This window comes from Piliocolobus tephrosceles, chromosome 1, assembly GCF_002776525.5.
Source record: "Piliocolobus tephrosceles isolate RC106 chromosome 1, ASM277652v3, whole genome shotgun sequence".
Classification (NCBI taxonomy): Eukaryota; Metazoa; Chordata; class Mammalia; order Primates; family Cercopithecidae; genus Piliocolobus; species Piliocolobus tephrosceles.
The window spans coordinates 114,052,089-114,070,244 of NC_045434.1; the positions used below are offsets into that span (position 1 = coordinate 114,052,089).

Genomic DNA, 18,156 nt, shown 5'->3' on the forward strand with positions numbered 1-18,156 from the left:
TCATTTATTTAACAAACTTTTATTGAGAGATTATTGGGCACCAAACACTATACTTAGGATAAACAGCTGAACAATTTTCATGACCATTGACCTTGTAAAGCTTATGTTCAAGTGGGGAGAAAACAAAACAATTAATATATAAGTTATGTTTAATAACTATAATAAAAATTCAGAAACAATTGAACAAAGGAATGTATGGTGTATCTGCCAAGGAGGATTGGGAAGACATTGCAGAGGAGGTGCCCTTGAGGGATTAGAATGATCCAAAAGCATAGCTTTGCACTGTGGAAGTGTGAAAATGAGTGGTTTACTTGGCGGAGGACGGTAGCAAGCACTTTGGGTGCATAATGGGTAGTGCAAGAGTGGTGCCTCTTGTATGTACGTGTCACAGAGCTGCCCTATGAAGGAGGCTGGTGGGGACTGAGCTCCAAGTAGCAGATCCTGGCATGGGAAAGTGTCTATCCAGGGGAAGAAACTTTTGTTAAATAATATTATAGAGTTAACTACATAAAATTTAGAAAATCCATATAAGGAAAAAAGTTCTCATAATTTTACACATCAGATATAAGCATTGTTAATATTGTGGCCTATGTCTTTATGGATTTTTTTCTGTGCTTCTTTATGTGTGTGTGTGTGTGTGTGTGTGTGTGTGTATATATATATATATAAACAAAAATGAGGTCATCTTGTGTACACTGCTGCTTGTAACTTGATTTTTTCCCTCAACAATATGTTTGAACATTGTGCCTCCCCTGAACACTTGATGAGATTATGTCCTTTTGGTTTGTGCTTCCGTAGCATTTGCAATTTTTCTAATGTAAAACACATAATGCTTTATAATATTTGCCTGTATAATTTTCATTTTCCCTGTAAGACTCTAAGATTTTTGAGGATAAGGGAAAGGCTGCCTTGTTTATTATGTTATTCACATTCTAAGCAGAAAATAAGCATTGGGTGGGTTTTTAAAAAAGTTAATATGCCTAGGGATGAATGAATGCCTTAGGAAAAGATGAACAAACAGAAACTGAAAGCTGAAATATCAACAAATTATCTCCTAAGATCTCCTTCACTTTGCAGCCACAGTGAATGATGTGTTCCATAAAAGGGAAAATGGGTGTAAAGAGAAAGCTTCAGTCTGTCAGACAGGGAGGCTGTAAGGCCACTGGTCTGCCTTGGCCTGGTGCGTATTTCCGTCTTTCTTTCTGTGAAGAAATAGATGGATGTCTATAGGAGCTGGCACGTGAGTTAGTTTCTTTTCTAGTTACCTTGTTTCAAAGCCAAGGGAGCCAAATCTCAAAATGCCTTCCCACTCACTTGGATAATTAAGATGAAAATAACAATTATATAACTCTGTGTAGCAGAAAAGAAGTCTTCAAGTTTGGCACCTTGAAAGCAGTGTTCACTGTTGCCACTGGTACTCAAAGTGTAATGACTCTGTGGGAAAGGTCTGCAAAGAAAGGAATCTCCCTTTCTGAGCATTGCAGGGGTTCAACATGCTATGACCTGCAACTGGAACAAGTATGAATAAACTGGGAAAGAAAAAAAAACACGGAGTGGGGAAAGAAGTGAGTAAATTAAAGGTGAATCAGATTATCTTTGGGAATACTTTTTAGATGTCAAGGAATTTTCATTTCAGTTGTAGGAGAGATTTCCCTGATACATCATGGCATTTCTGAAGCTTTCCTGTGTCTTGAGGTGGGGGAAAGGGAAGTATAAATGTTTGCCCTTTAAAATTTGGCAGTATTCTGGTGATTTGTTCATGAAGATTATGAGGATGAGGGATGGAAAAGGTCTAGGTTAGCCCTCACCACTCTCTTTTTTGTTTCTCATTGGAGACTTTATTAGCTAATCAATAGATTTTACAAAAAACTATTTGCATGTTTTATCTCATACATAAAAAGAAGCCTTCAACAAAACACAAATGCAGGTAACAGCATGTCCCTAATACCCAACATAATAGCTGATGTATAGTAGAAGCTCAGTAGGCATTTCCTAAAAACTGTGACTACATTGAGATACATTTCTGTAGATTCCAAGAAGGTTATGTAAAAATATAAAATATTCTTATGTTTATCTACATATATAGTTATATAAAAATAAAAGCACTTCCTCATAAAAAGAACAATCACTTTGTCAGTGCTCCTGCATACTTTAAAGAATAAACTTCGGAATCCCAGGTGGTTCTCTTTTTGGACATTGTAAAGAGCTGAAGTCTTATCAGATTCATAGAAATGTAAGTAGTTTTAACAAGAGCATCTGTGGCCATTAATTTATTTAGTCAGGTGAATTTCTTTCATTAATTTATCTAATCTCCATTCGAATTTCCTATGTATAGTTTTGAAGTAACAAGTCAGACCTTTTATTCTTTAGCTAAATATAGTAGTATTATATGTTTCATACAGTAAATTGAACATACTTTATTGAGGCCATTTGAACAGAAGTACAATTTTCTTTTATTAGAAAGAGATGTTGAAGTATTGTGCCCAGTAGCTAAATTGAGGCAAAATGGCATTTATTGAAATGCTTACATCCTCATGTAAATTCTAGGCCAAAATCAAAGCTAAAACCTACATTGCAGATTTTCTAGTTATATTTCCTCTCGTGTGGCTGTACTAATAGCAATTAGTTAGCAATTTCTCTTCCATGACTGTACTCATGATTAAGTTGTTGGACATAATTTTTTCACAATACCAGTGAAGCATCTGAAAATGCAACTGAGTAACAAGTATGAAAATGCTGTTTTAATATCCAGTTCTGTTTTATGTTTATAATTAATAGAACTTTAATCATAATATGTGTTCTGTGTCCCAAAGAATATTTTGCCACAATCTTTGCATGGAATCCTGTGTTTTGCTGTCCCGATGGTAGCTGTGTGGAACTTCAGTTGACCTCTGTGGCAGTGTCATGCTAGATCAGAAGTAATACATCCAAGGTGATATGAACCACTGTGGTGTCTAAGACAATATATACCCAGAGGCAACTGTCGGGACAAAATGTCAGAAAGGATTAAGTTCCTGTGTATAACAATTCTTTCTTAGCCGTCCTTTTCTATAGTGCTCATTATTTCCTGAGATAGCCAGAAAGGGAAAATTAAGACAACATAGGCCATAACATTTGAAATTCTTCTTAAAAAGTAAAAACTGATTCTTATTTGTAGGCCATGATTTAATACATGTGGAATTTTCTTATAAAGTCCCCGTTATACTACATTGACCTAACTGCTGTTAGATTGTTTTGTTTCATAAGCTGAAGTCTTACTTTAATTATTCAAGATATAGAAGCTGGGCACAGTGGCTCATGCCTATAATCCCAGCACTTTGAGAGGCCGAGGCGGGCAGATCACTTGAGGTCAGAAGTTTGAGACCAACCTGGCCAACATGGTAAAACCCCATCTCTGCTAAAAATACAAAAATTAGCCAGACATAGTGGTGCGTGTCTGTAATCCCAGCTACTTCGGAGGCTGAGACAGTACAATTTCTTTGAACCTGGGAGACAGAGGCTTGCAGTGAGCTGAGATTGAGCTACTGCACTCCAGCCTGGGTGACAGAGTGACACACCATCTCAAAAAAAAGAAAAAAAAAAAGAGAGAAAGAGGAAATAGAAATGATCGTCTTGACTGAAAATGGAAAATGTGTAAATGTTTTGTGTGTTGTTGCTTATGCTGAGGTCAGAAGTTAGGCTTATATGCAGGAGTAATGTTTTAATGTTTACTCTTTTTCTACTCTCAGGAAAGACTGTCATAGGTGGTCAGAGAGGAAAGGACGTTGCAGGCAGCACAGAGAGCTAGGATAATTTCTTTTTTATATTTTTACTTATTTGTTTTGATATATAATAGATGTATATACTTTTGGAGTACATGCAATAATTTGATACACTGATACAGTCATATCAGGGTTAATTGGGATATCTACCACCTTACGTATTTGTCTTTTCTTTATGCTTGGAACATTTGAATTGTGCTCTCCTGGCTATTTTGAAATATACAATGGATTAATGTTAACTGTAGTCACCCTCTAGTAACCGCGGATATACTGTATCTTCATGAGTTCCACATTCTTAGCTCTCACATAGGAGGGAGAACATGCAATATTTGTCTTTCTATGCTTGGCTTATTTTACTTAACATAATAACCTCCAGTTCCATCCATATTGCTGCAAATGACAGGATTTCATTCCTTTTTATGGCTACGTGTATGGCTGAATAATATTTCATGGTGTATATATGCCACATTTTCTTATCCACTCATCCATTGATGGACACTTAGGTTGATTTCCATATTTCAGTTATTATGAATAGTGTTACAATAAACATGGGAGTGCGGGTATCAATTGAATATATTGATTTCCTCTCTTTTGGCTATATACCCAGTAGTGGAATTGGTGGATTTTTAGTTTTTTCATGAGTGTCTATACTATTTTCCACAGTGGCTGGACTAATCAGTATTACCACCAATAGTATATGCAGGTTCCCCTTTCTCCATACCCTCACTGGTGTTTGTTATCCTCTTTTTGATAAAAGCTATTCTAAATGGGGTAAGATGATATCTCACTGTGGCTTTGATTTGAATTTCCCTGATGGTTATTGGTATTGACCATTTTTCATATACCTATTGACCACTAATGTCTTTTTTGAAAAATGTCTACTCAGATCTTATCTCATTTTTAAATTAGTTTATTTGTTTATTCTGAGTTGTTTGAGCCCCTTCTATATTCTAATTATTAATTCCTTGTCAGATGAATGTTCACAAATATTTTCTCCCATTCGCTATATTGTTGATTGTTTCTCTTGCTGTTCAGAAGCTTTTTAGCTTAATGTAATCCTGTTATATTTTTGCTTTTGTTGCCTTTGCTTTTGAGGTCTTACACAAAAAACCTTTTCCCAGACCAATGTCCTGGAGCATTTCTGTGAGGTTTTCTTCTAGTAGTTTCATAGTTTGAGGCCTTAGATTTGAGTCTTTAGTACATGTTTGTATATGCTGAGATACAGGGGTCTAGCTTTTTACTTCTGTATATGGGTATCCAGTTTCCCAGCAGCATTTACTGAAGAGATTACCCTTTCCTCATTGTATGTTCTTGGCACCTTTATCAGAAATGAATTGTCTGTAAAGGCATGGATTTATATCTGAGTTTCTATTCTGTTCCATTGATCTATGTGTCTGTTTTTATGCCAGTGCCATGCTGATTTGGCTACTATAGATTTGTATTATATTTTGAAGTCAGATAGTGTGATATCTCCAGCTTTGTTCTATTTGTCCAGGATTGCTTTGACTTTATGTTATGTTCAGGTGCTTTTATAAACTGTAATTGAACAGTTGTGCATGTGAACTTTGTGCTAAGTGTCACTGGTGTTTTAGTTGAGAAATGAGGCGGAACTGAAAGTTTTATTTCAGTTTGTCTTTTCTATGTATAACCTTAATTTTACCAGTGTAACTGCCTACCAGATGATTTATAACTTCTTGGCACAATTTGTTATTATTTTAACATTCTTATTTTTCTTTGTAGCCTACAGTTTACATTTTTATTGTTGTATATTTTTATTATACTTTTAGAATGTAGGTACTATTTCATTATTATTTTCATATGACTAGAAGCCACCGTATGTCTAACATTTTCCTTTTCCCTGTTAGACTCTAAGCTTTGTGAGGATAGGGGAAAGGCTGACTTTTTTGAGTAGTTTATTATGCTACATTTGAATAAATGAAAACCATAATATAATTTTGGTACTTAAATAAAGTTGATGAAAGAAACTCTTTATGTAGAAAAAAGATGGAAAAGTAAAAATTTGGAGAGATAATTAGACTAATGATAAAAAAAAGTAAGGGAAAAAGGAAGGAAGCTCAGGGAGAGAGTTAATAGTTTTCAGATGGATGGTTGGGGGAAAAATATTGAAGTATCAAAGGACAAAGCAATACCAGTACTATTCCTACAGTTAATATTCACCTACATTTCAAACATTTTTCTTTTTTTTTTTTTTTTTTTTTTTTGAGACGGAGTCTGGCTCTGTCGCCCAGGCTGGAGTGCAGTGACCGGATCTCAGCTCACTGCAAGCTCCGCCTCCCGGGTTTACGCCATTCTCCTGCCTCAGCCTCCCGAGTAGCTGGGACTACAGGCGCCCGCCACCTCGCCCGGCTAGTTTTTTGTATTTTTTTTAGTAGAGACGGGGTTTCACTGTGTTAGCCAGGATGGTCTCGATCTCCGGACCTCGTGATCCGCCCGTCTCGGCCTCCCAAAGTGCTGGGATTACAGGGGAAATTGTAGATGACAAAAGCTTATAGGATAATGCCTTAAATTTTTAGTATTCCCATTTAATTTATAGGAAGGAGACAGAATATATATTTCCAATATTATAATCCCAGGGTTGTAGAGATTTTGAAACTAAATATCTGAAATTCCTATAATAATCTTAAGGATTTACTGTTGCCTATAAAAACTATAATTCTCACTAGAAAATTTTGAATCTGATTTCTTTTCCAGCTTTCTTGGGAAAGAGTGTGATGCATTCTTTAAGTATTGAAATCTGAATTAAGTACTTGTGACCTTTCTGTAATCTAATCTAAACTTGTTTTTCTCAGTCAATCAAGGATTCCACCCTTAGTGGGTAATAAAATGCTTTTGGAAAGAACACCACTTTTGCTTTTAGCTAGAATATGCAACTGGACTTAAGTTGCTTCATATGTAAATGAAAATATTTGGCTAAATAAGAACCTTCTTCGACACAGTCGCTATACTGTAAGCATGTAGTGTTTTCATGGTCAGAACAGTATTACTTCAAAAGAATACACAACTCCACATGGTTTCTGATGTTTTCCCCTCTCTTTATTATAAACACTGTTAAGAAAGAGTGTTCCTGGGAAGGGGGCAATTTTTTCAGTTAATGTTGGTGGTTGACACTTGGCCCCAGTGAAAGGGAATTTAGATGAAAAATTTTACCTATTTTCAAAAAATGAAGACACATAGTTAGCCGCCTCCTATGAAATATCGGTGGCTTTGAGTAATACATTTAAGTATACATTTGAGTAATACTTTGAGTATACATTTGCTTGATTTTAAACTGATAAATGTATATATTCACTCTGTTCATGTCTGAATCCATAAGATTGTAACTAAATGGTTCTATCTGACTTGAATTCCTTTTTCCACTTCAGAAAAAGGTTAAGGAGGAAAAATTCAAATAAAAATAAGGGAGGGACTAAACCTTATTGTTACCTGTTAGATATTGTGGTGATTGTGGATCCTCAGAGTTTGAAAGTGGACTCATAGAATTTTTCAAAGACTTAGTAGGTTAGAAATTCTTCCAAGTAAATATTTTAATTGTAGCACCATTTTATAAATAAAAGACTGCTCTTCTGCATTCCCTTGTTCTGTTTCAGAAGTTTGTTATGGAAGACTGTTTGTAAGAAGGGTAGAGAGATTGTTCAATTTATGTGCATTTTTCTGTAGATATGTTGATAATTGGTCTCTGACCTAAGGACTCCATAGCCTCTTAAAAAAAAAAATCAGCACATCAAAATAATGGTGCAGAGTCATTTGCATTCTCTGAAACTTTGCCAGTCAGAAATACCAATTGCACATGCTCTTCATTTTAGCTTATAAATCAATAAACCCTGTCTGCATGAATCTGAATCTTTTGGAAATGCATCTGAATATGCTCTCTACTACTCAAGCAAGATGATCACAGGAAGGAGGGAGGTCAAGAGAACAGAGAAAAATAAAAGCAAGCAAATAATTGAGTGTATAGGAAATTAAAAAGTTGGGTGTTTTTCTTTAACATAAGTGATACAAGTCATCTCATTTAAAGTGTATTCAGAATGAGTATAAATAATTAAGGGGGCCTTAGTAAGAACCTTTAAGAAATATAAAAGCAGTTTTACATGTCAAAAACAATTTTTTTTTTTTTTGGAAAATTTCAGTTACACATAGCATATTGATAGTTGGGTAGAAACACAAATAAATAAAAGTAGTTTAAAAGCAAGTAAAAACTAATGATCAAGTGGCAGTTTGTTTCCATAATACCAATAATAACTGAATATTTTGTATCATTAGAAGGTAAATTTGGCTATGAAAATAAATGTTTATCATACAAATTTAGGCAACATAAATATATATATGAAAGCAAGAGGAGAGAGATACTAACAAGTAAACAGATAACTGCGTGAATTGCAAGTTCATAATGTAGACTGCCTTGGCTGGACCTGTTACAGGAAAGGGGTCCCAATCCAGACCGCAAGAGAGGGTTCTTGGATCTTGCACAAGAAATAATTCAGGTGAGTTCATAGAGTAAAGTGAAAGCAACTTTATTAAGAAAGTAAAAGAATAAAGTAATGGCTACTCCATAGACACAGCAGCCCAGGGACTATTGATTGGCCATTTTTGTGGTTATTTCTTGATGATTTGCTAAATAAGGGGTGGATTATTCATGCCTCCCCTTTTTAAACCATGTAGGGCAACTTCCTGACATTGCCATGGCATTTATAAACTGTCATGGCACGGGGGGAGTGTAGCAGTGAGGACTAGGAGAGGTCACTCTCATGACCATCTTGGTTTTGGTGAGATTTAGCCAGCTCCTTTACTGCAATCTGTTTTATCAGCAAGGTCTTTATGACCTGTATCTTGTGCTGCCTTCCTATCGTATCCTGTGACTTAGAATGCCTTAACCATCTGGGAATGCAGCTCAGTAGGTGTCAGCCTTATTTTACCCAGCTTCTATTCAAGATGGAGTTGCTCTGGTTCACTCATCTGTGATAGACCTACTTGCTCCAGGTATTTAAGGAACCATAAGAAAGTCATGACTGAAAAGAGTGAGCAAGTGTGAGGCTGGAGCAAGATGAAACTGGAGAGTTATCAGGGACCAGAAAATATATAGGGTCTTTTATGCAATCACCAGGAGTTCAAATTTAATTTTAAGTCCAGTGAGCAAGTTTTTAATAGGAAACTTATTATATAATTTATTATTTTTTTAATCAGGCCTTATGTGTAGGATGGTCAGATGTTATAAGATTGGATGAGGAAAAGCCAATTAGAAAGACAGTGCTTGAATTGGGAGGTAGAAATGAAGGTGGGAAGAAATGGTTTGATTAGATAGAAATTTTGGAGATATAATCAAGTGTATGTGCATGTGTGTTTGCACATGCATATTTGGAAGGATGGCCTTTGGGAGAGAAAGGGTCCCTCCCTCCCTGCCTTCCTTCCTTTGTTCCTTCCTTCCTTCCTTTTCAAAAATAATAATAATAATAATAATTGAGATAAAGAACACAACCTCTGGCACCATGGTGTTTGGTCACAGTCTAGTAGATATAAACTCTGTACCAAAACACAAAGAAAGGTGCTATAGTGTGGTACCTACACTTTATACCAGCTAAATAAATACTGTTGGTGTATTGAGTGGTACTGAAGCAAGAAGATTGAGTATCTAAAGGAGTGTATGTTTAAGGCACTTAAAATGCACTTAAGGGAATGTCGGTAGGTGTTTCAGTCTCTTCAGGCTGCTCCAACAAAATACCGTAGACTCTGTGGTTTATAAATGACAGCTGACAGTTCTGGAGTCTGAGAAATCTACAGTCAAGGTGCCAGTAGATTCAGTGTCTGGCAAGGGCCATTACAGATGGCTGTCTTCTCAGTGTTCTCACATGGTAGGTGGAGTGAGGGAGCTCTTAGGGCCTCTTTTACAAGGGCAGGAATTCTGCACGTGGGGCTCCACCCTTGTGGCCTCATTACCTCTCAAAGGCTCCACCTCCTAATACTATCACGTTGGGAATTACATGTCAGCATATGTATTTGGGGATACATAAACATTTAGTCTATAGCAATGGGTTTATAAGTAGAAATTATATTTGAGTTTTAAGATGTGAGAATAGTGATTCAGATTATTTTTTCCCTTGGGTTGGGGGGTGAACTGAATATTCAGACATCAGTACGTATATGCCAGGAGGAAGGTAAAGTATGTTAATAAAAACTTGACCTGTTCAATAAATTTCAAATAATTCACAGAATGAGTATAGGAAAGAAGTGGAGGAAATGGGCCAGACCCTCAGAACTGCATATTATCAAGTTTAAATTTTATCCATTGCTTTCATGCAGTGTCACTGACCTTTTTTCTGTCCCTCAAGTACTTTCAAGTTCATTCCAGTTTCAGAGCATTCATGCATAGGGCTCAATTTGCCTGTTAAATTTTTCCTCCCAAATACCTACTGTCTTCTCCTCAGGTCTTAACCCTGACCTGATGGCCTTCCCTTAAATAAAGCATCCCCCACTCCACACACACCCCTGTCACTCTCTAATCCAGAATCTCTTTCTAAGTGGTTCTTTATGATACTTTTATTTGGTATTATTATATTGATTCATTTGCTTTTGTGTTTGTCTTCTGCACTAAAATATGAGCTTTATGAGGGAGGGATGTATTCAGTCTTATTTATGGTAGCATTCCCAGTGCAAAGCCAATATCAGTGCATGAATGATCTGTAAATATTTGTTGAATGGATGAATGAGCCCATAGAACCAAGAAGGAAAATTAGGTTCTTGCAGAGTGCCCTGAATCATTTTTACCTTTACGCTGTTATCTTACCTTCTCCTTTAGATATTCTTTATGAGTGAACTGATAATGGTTCATTTTGGTTGCGAGAAAGGAAACATGCTCAGTTGCCCTGGGAGCTGGGCGTTTATGGTAGGAGATTAAAAAAAAAAAAAAAAAAGCCAAGGGGATCATCTCAATAATCACTCTGGACCTCAGCTCCTTAGAAGAAGGGAAGAGTACAGGAGGCTTTAAGGGAATCTTTCTGGACCAACCATTTTATAAACTAGTGATCTCAGTCATCTTTTCTTTACAGAAGTCAGAAATTGTTCTTTGCTGACTTAGATATCTGCCTCCTGCTTCCATGTTCTGTAAGAGCAAATATTCTTCAATGAGGGCTGCTCCTTTAGACTGTCTCCCTTGGCCTCCTCTTCAGCCACTGGTGTCTTGCATGTTAAGCCTATTTATTGCAGTCTTTGAGTTGAGTTAATCACCAGCCCTGAATTACTTGGGTGTAGTCAGATGAGCAGAATAATGTGATTTAAGTGATGATAACCTTATGTAGAAGGAACTACCTGTGACTGCTAGCTCACACGTCCACAGAGCTGCATATGGATGTGTCAGGTTCTAAGAGTTCTGCAGATTGTCCAATACAGTGCTTGCTTTTTTTTTTTTTTTTTTTGAGGGCTTTTGAGGCTCTGTTTTTAGAATAGATTACTGGGAGTTATTACCTTCCTCCTGGAATTCACCTAGTGTTGGTGAGCTCTCAGTTGTTCACCACTTGAAGAAAAGTTCTACCTCCTGCTTTCTTGCTTCCCAAGATAACACCAGACATGTGACTCAGATCATCCTGAAACATACATCAGCCATGTCAGGCGGCCTCTTTTCTACCAGTCTCATTCCCTGTAGGTTGCATAGAATGACTAACCTCAAGTAGGAAAGCCTGAACTAAGAGTCTATAAATTGGATTTTTGTTCAATTTTTGATTCTGATTAACTGTTGACTTTAAACGATTTATTTTAGTATTTAGTTTTATAATGTGACTAATAAGGTGGTTAGACTAGGTGATAATACTCTGTAAAATTGTACAGTTGTGTTCTTTTTCTATCTTTAAAGAAGATGATAAGATAGCTCAGAGCTATGCTTCTGAAACTGGATTCCTTACATCCCTGGGAATAGCTGTTTGCCAAGGGTCTGCGAAGTACATGGCATTTTCTCCTAAAGCTTTGACCTTAAATATTTTAGGGAAACATTTTTTCCAATAAAATGTACATGTATAACAGAACAGAATGTTAAATTTGCATGGATTTTCAAGTAACACATGAAATTTTATAGTTATTTTATATTTGGTAGCCTATAAACACCTTTTTAATAAAGGTGAAAAAATCTTCTAAAGACATTATCATATCTTTCATCCTTGATTCATGATTCACTAATACTCTAGTAGACAGTGCCAAAGAGTGTCTAGTCAGTGGTTGTGAAGTTGAAGGAAGGCATCTCTGCCTTATCCTTGTTTTTATATGAGCTGTGACAGTGCTGTTTCCATTATTTGAGTCATCATTGTTTATAAAAATAATGTAGGCTTCTCTGGTGAAAATTTTAAAAATTATTGATGGGGAGTGTTCCCTTTGTGAACAGTCAGTTCTTTAGACCAGTTTGTTTTCCACCAAATTGCCTGCTTCTGTTGTAGCAGATGGTTTCCATGCTGTGGTTCCTTTTACTCCTCTCTGAAGACCAGCAAATCGATGAAAAAGTCATGCTTTCTTAGAAAGAGCCTTGCAAGTTGTGATGGCAGGGGAATCCCAGCACCTAGCATCCCAGGCTCAGCCTGGTCATGGGGACCTGATTCTTAGATTGTAGACTTGTATCAGGAAAGGTCCAGATGTCAATTTATAAAGGGTTTTTTAGTTGGGAAAATGACAGGCAGCACTTATTTCACTGTAATTTTCTCAAAAGCAAATTTGGCAGTGATAGGTGTTGGTCATGGTGTTTTGCACATGTACCCACAAGAATGTGATTCTCAAACTTGGCTAGAGTTCGGATGTCACACCTAGGAAATTTATAGAAAAAATAAAGTACACATTTTAGGGTCTTACCCAAGAATTATGAAAGGAAAATTTCCTAAAATTTTTATAGATATGAACATTTATTTTTTTAAAGTTCCCTCAGGATGGAAGTCCATGCCCAGTTGTATTGTTATCTTAGAGTTCACCTGTCTGTCTATTCCATGGACTGACTATAGGCTATTTGAAGGCAGGATACTTTCCCTTGCTTTCCTCTGAAACTGTCACGCCTAGCACTTATGGAATGCTGAAGTCACATTTGATGAATGAATGAATATGTTATGCTTGTGATCAGTTTCCCAGGATAAACCATCTATATTTTCTGATATCTTGTAAAACTAATTATTTTTTAATGTGGCTGTGTTTAGATTTTAAATTGGGCCTCAGAGGTGAAAGGCTAGCATATTACTGACAGCCCATTTATCTAGTAGGCAGCACTCTCCTCTAAGTTATTGCCTTGGGGAAGCCCATTGCATTAGGGCGGTGATATCAACATCATGAATAGATACTAATCTATATTGTAGCAATCGCTCTTCTTGCCCTGCTTAGAAGACACAGTGGTTGATGCTCCTACAATTAGCTGTTCAGTTCATTGAAGTTTGAAAGTGTATGTGAAAATTATTAGTGAAATAGTTTATATCTAGAAAATTTTCTAATAGGGTTCTACTTAGAATTAACTTTTTTAAAAAGTACATGTGTCACTTGGCCTGTGTCACTCTTAGTGGTACTGAATTCAGATTTGAAAGGAAATTTTGTTTCAGGTCTCGCTTTTAAAAACACTTCTGTATTGTTTTGAGAAACTCTAGCATTCTGTGTACCTACATGTAGCTTTAGTTTTATTCAACCAGAAACACATGACTATTAGTAGAGTATAACTATCATTTTAATATTGCTAATTTGTTTGTTAATTCCTCCTGCGTAAGTTTGACTTGGGGATCTTATCTGATTTAAGACCAAGCACAAGTACTAGTGTGAACAAAAGTTAATGAGCAAAATTGTCAAGTTATATATTTAGGGCATAGTTAGCTGTACAACAAAGCTTTTGTTGTGGGGATAAAACAAGGTAAAATAATTAAACATCTGGCAGGAGATCTAATTTTGGCTTAGTATTTTAATCATATTCCCTTGGATAATTATAATTGATTACATAAAAGTTTTAGGAACTTCTAAGATTGCCCAAATACACATGTTGAAAGTACATGTGATTATTTTGCATTTGATGTCTGAAGGTAGTTGCAATATAAATATTCAGATTTGGGTGAGCAACACTGTAACTCAGCTAACATGTCTGTTGTAAATAAAGTTCTGGAGTGGAGAGAAACTAAACAATTGTTGGGTCTGTATTTTCCCAAAAAGAGAGAAGCAACTTTCTGGGATTAGTTGTGAGTTTATAATATAATGAAATGTGTATTTGTTGTCCCTTTTTAAGGAATATGACTGTCTGTTTCCAGTTAATCACTGTCAGTGAGGACATTTAGAGTTCAACTTTTGTAGTTTACACTACTTTGCACCTCAGCCTCCCTTGAAGTATGGTAGCCAAGGGAAAATACGGAGTTTTTTAAGGAACTGGGGATTTTAAGCCTGACCAAATTTTGAAAGACTGATCTATGAAAAGGAGATTTGCTGCCTTCAGCATAATTCCAGATGGAAGGCAGTAGGTCAATGGAGAGAAGTTACATAGAGATTTTTAAGTAAGTTTCAAGAAGACTTTATTAATAAACTCTATGCAACAATAACTGAGTTGTCATGGGGACATGTGGTGAATGTTCTGCCCTGGACATTTTTAAACAGAGGTTAAAACCTATCAGAGGCATATTTTCTAAGGGGAGAAGAAAACCTACATTAAATTAATACTAAATGGCTGTTTGAAATATAAACATCTGTAAGTCTAATTTATTCTCCGTTCTTGATCTCATTTGTGAAGATTGATGCCTGCTGTGGCAGTAAATTGTGTTAAGAATTGTATTGATGATTGAGTGCTGACGTCAAGTTTAAGCCATTTCCTCTTATTTTAGTTGTAATTTTTTATCTTTCAGTTAATGCGAGTGTGTTCACGTCCTTAGCAATGTAATGGTGCCTTTTTCATAAAAGGAAGAATATTAAAGGACATTTTGGAAAGCAACCATTTATCCCACCTGTATTGTAGAACACCTACTACATGCTAAAATCAGAAGCAAAGGGCAAGGTGTCGGAATTCATTATATCACTGTGCCCTTGTTTCATTCCTTTTATCCTTTGATCTCTGTACTCCTGACAACAGATCATGCTGAAATGGGAAATGCTGACTCTCAGAAATAAATTGCCAAAGATAACCCTAACAAATGACCAAACAACAACAACAACAACAACAACAAAATTCCATTATATCATAAACTCACAATCCATTCCGCAAAAAACCATATGAGTTGAAGAAACACTGTACTTTGTAAGTTGATTATGGCTGAATCGAGGTTAATAACAACGTCCTAGTGGGTATTACCTGGGCTTAAGCATAATTCTTGGAAAGGTTTACACATTTTTGCTTTGGGGATGAGGCCAGCAGCATACCTATACTAGTGTGCTACTAGGTGAACTTCCTGAATGAAGCTCATAACCAAGAAGAAAGCAATACCAGAAGAGACAGAGTAAATAAAACACTTAGGAATAAGTGGGACTAGAAAAGCAGTGTATCTTTCCTACTTTGTAGCATAGCCAAGTCCTATTACTTGACCGGAGTATACTAGTGTATGTACCCTTTGTAACGTTAAATTTTGCATGTTATGGGCATGTTGTGGGCATTCCAATCCATCTACAAAAAGACATATGAAACAACATTGCTCCATCCCTAACACCTTACAGCCTCTTATGGAGCCTAGGCATTTCTGTATTTTAATTCCTAATATATATTTGGGTGGTGAAATGCCATCAAAGTTAGTTTTTTCCTAAACACTCTATGAATTTTCAGTTGTTTCTTCTTAAGAATGATTGACTTGGGCATGTTGACAATAAAGGAACTGCTCTTTCCATCATTTGTCACAAGGCGCTGCTCGCTTTTATCCCTGTGGCTCTTGGCAACAGAAAACTGCAGTGAAGGCCAGGGCTCCGGACTGGCCCCAGTATTTGAGGCCACATCAGCTGTTTGAGGTTTAAAAGATATTCTTTCTTGACTTCTGCCTCTATTTAAAACTGTCAGAAAAACAAAATTACCCAGACAGTCTACCAAATGAGATGCTTTCCTTGCCCTAGATGTGCTCAATAAAACAGAGGTGAACTGCAATTCTCTCCCTTAAACATGGAGTTAACTATCATGCAAACCAGACTCCATTTAAAAAATTATTCTACTTTATATTACGTCCTTCTCCACCTGTTGGAGTTCTTAATCACTTGTGTGTATGGGATATTTAGGTTTCATTTTAAATTAGCAGTAGCAACTTAATAGAATGTGTAAAATAAACTCTATACTAAAGGCATTTGCAGTGTATTGAGAGCAAGTCTGTTAAACATTTACCCGAGAGGAGTTCTCTTATAGAGTGTTGTTTAGGGGAAAGTCAATGAAATCTGCTGTTGCTGTTAGGGTGAGACCTTATGACATCTGATAGGGAAACACTCCCTGAATGTGAGATTAAAATCATCCCTCTGGGGGTTCTGCGGCACAAGAACAGAAGCAAAGGAGGATGTAGCAACTCCTGACAAGCCTCAGCAGTCCCAGCAGCTAAACTGGGGTGAAGGGCACAGTGTTTTTCAACCTCTGCCTCCTGATTGGATTGATAAACAAGTGTTGAATAAAACTTTTCTAGTCTGTTCAGTTTATAACCACACTTGTTTTTCTCCCTCTGGCATGGTTGTTCAAAAGAATTTTGAGGACTTTAATAAACTGTTTGCTGAAGCATTTCATGTAGCTTTTGAGTTTTTTCTAGGTAACTTAGACATCTAGAACCGAATGACAGTCATTCATCCTTCTTTACATGTTTAGTGCAGCATTTTCAGCCAGTTACAGCTTCACCATGGTTAATCATTAGAATAACAAGTTCTGAAGCATAATAAAGGCTTCAGTCCTTAAATGTGCAAAAAATATCATGTTTATGAGTGGACCTCTCTTAGCGGGGAGCAGCTTCACCTGTAAACGAATAAGTGACTGTGAGGTTGTTCATTGTGACCAGTATTGCTGCACCTAGACCCATGTTCAATTGAAGCTGCTGTTCTCTCAAAAATGAAATATTGAACTGAGGCCTTCATTGTGCATTCAAAGAAATACAAAGAGAAGAAATGGATCTGTATTTCAAATATCATTGGTGCTATTGGCTTAGACATGTTCCCTTTGTTGGGTCTGTTTTGCAAGCCTAAATTTGAGCCTGAAGAGTTTCTCCATATAAATGTCTTAAGTATTGCAGTGGCACATCCATCACCTTTTTGCTTTTGAATTACAAAGGTAACCTTAAGATATGATCCATATACTGGGCAATGTGATACATACACAGAAAGGGTGAGCCTCCTCAGTGATGAAATCAGCCAGTGCCCAAGAGGAAAGTAATAGGCAGAAAGGATAGAGTTGATGAAAAAATTGATTCTTTTCCATTAAACTGTATGTGATGTGTTTTTTATGAAGCAGGTATCAACTGAAGGAGAAATATTTTTTCAACTAAAAAGAGATTGATGTTAAGGGAGAGGAAATGTATTCAGAGATCATGGCATAAATATGTGTCTTATTCTATTACCATCTCGTATAATAAGAAAGTTGAAAAGCATTCTATTGTAGTTACTTAAAATGCTTACTTGGACTTGGTGGTATTAACACTTTTTAATGTTAATAATGGGTTTTTTTTGTAAAGTACATGTAGACCACACATCATTGTTTTTTCAATTCTAAAACTTGTTTGGCTTATTTTCAGGTTTACCAAAGATGCAGGTCATTAGGAACTATTCTGGAACACCACCCCCAGCTCTTCATGAAGGACCCCCTTTACACCTCCAGGCCGGGGATACGGTTGAACTTCTGAGAGGAGATGCACACAGTCTGTTTTGGCAGGTACTATTGTTACAGGAAAGGAGTCCTGATCCAGCCCCAAGAGAGGATTCTTAAATCTTGTCCAAGAAAGAATTCAGGGCAAGTCCACAGTGCAAAGCAAAAGCAAGTTGTTTAAGAAAGTAAAGGAATAAAAGAATGGCTACTCCATAGACAGAGCAGCCCCAAGGGTTGCTGGTTGCCCGTTTTTATGGTTATTTCTTGATGATATATTAAACAAGGGGTGGATTATTCATGCCTTCCCTTTTGAGACCGTATTGGATAACTTCCTGACGTTGTCATGGCATTTGTAAACTCTCATGGCGCTGGTGACAGTGTAGTAGTGAGGACGACGAGAGGTCACTCTCGTGGCCATCTTGGTTTTGGTAGGATTTAATCAGCTTCTTTACTGCAACCTGTTTTATCAGCAAGGTCTTTATGACCTATATCTTGTGCCAACCTCCTGTCTCATACTGTGACTTAGAATGCCCTAACTTTCTGGGAATGCAACCGAGTAGGTTTCAGCCTCATTTTTACCCAGCTCCTATTTAAGATGGAGTCACTCTGATTCACACGCCTCTGACACTGTCCAACAGTTTGTTAGAT

At 36.7% G+C, this 18,156-nt stretch overlaps 1 protein-coding gene across 2 annotated transcripts in view; it reads left to right on the forward strand.

Moving 5' to 3' along the window:
• VAV3 (vav guanine nucleotide exchange factor 3) overlaps positions 1–18,156 on the forward strand; it is a 413,795-nt gene that overhangs the window by 328,243 nt on the left and 67,396 nt on the right. For both annotated transcript variants that reach the window (XM_023197184.3, XM_023197185.2), the window contains exon 20: positions 17,438–17,574. In XM_023197184.3, coding sequence (XP_023052952.2) covers positions 17,438–17,574 — 137 coding nt within the window. The remainder of the gene's footprint in view (positions 1–17,437; positions 17,575–18,156) is intronic.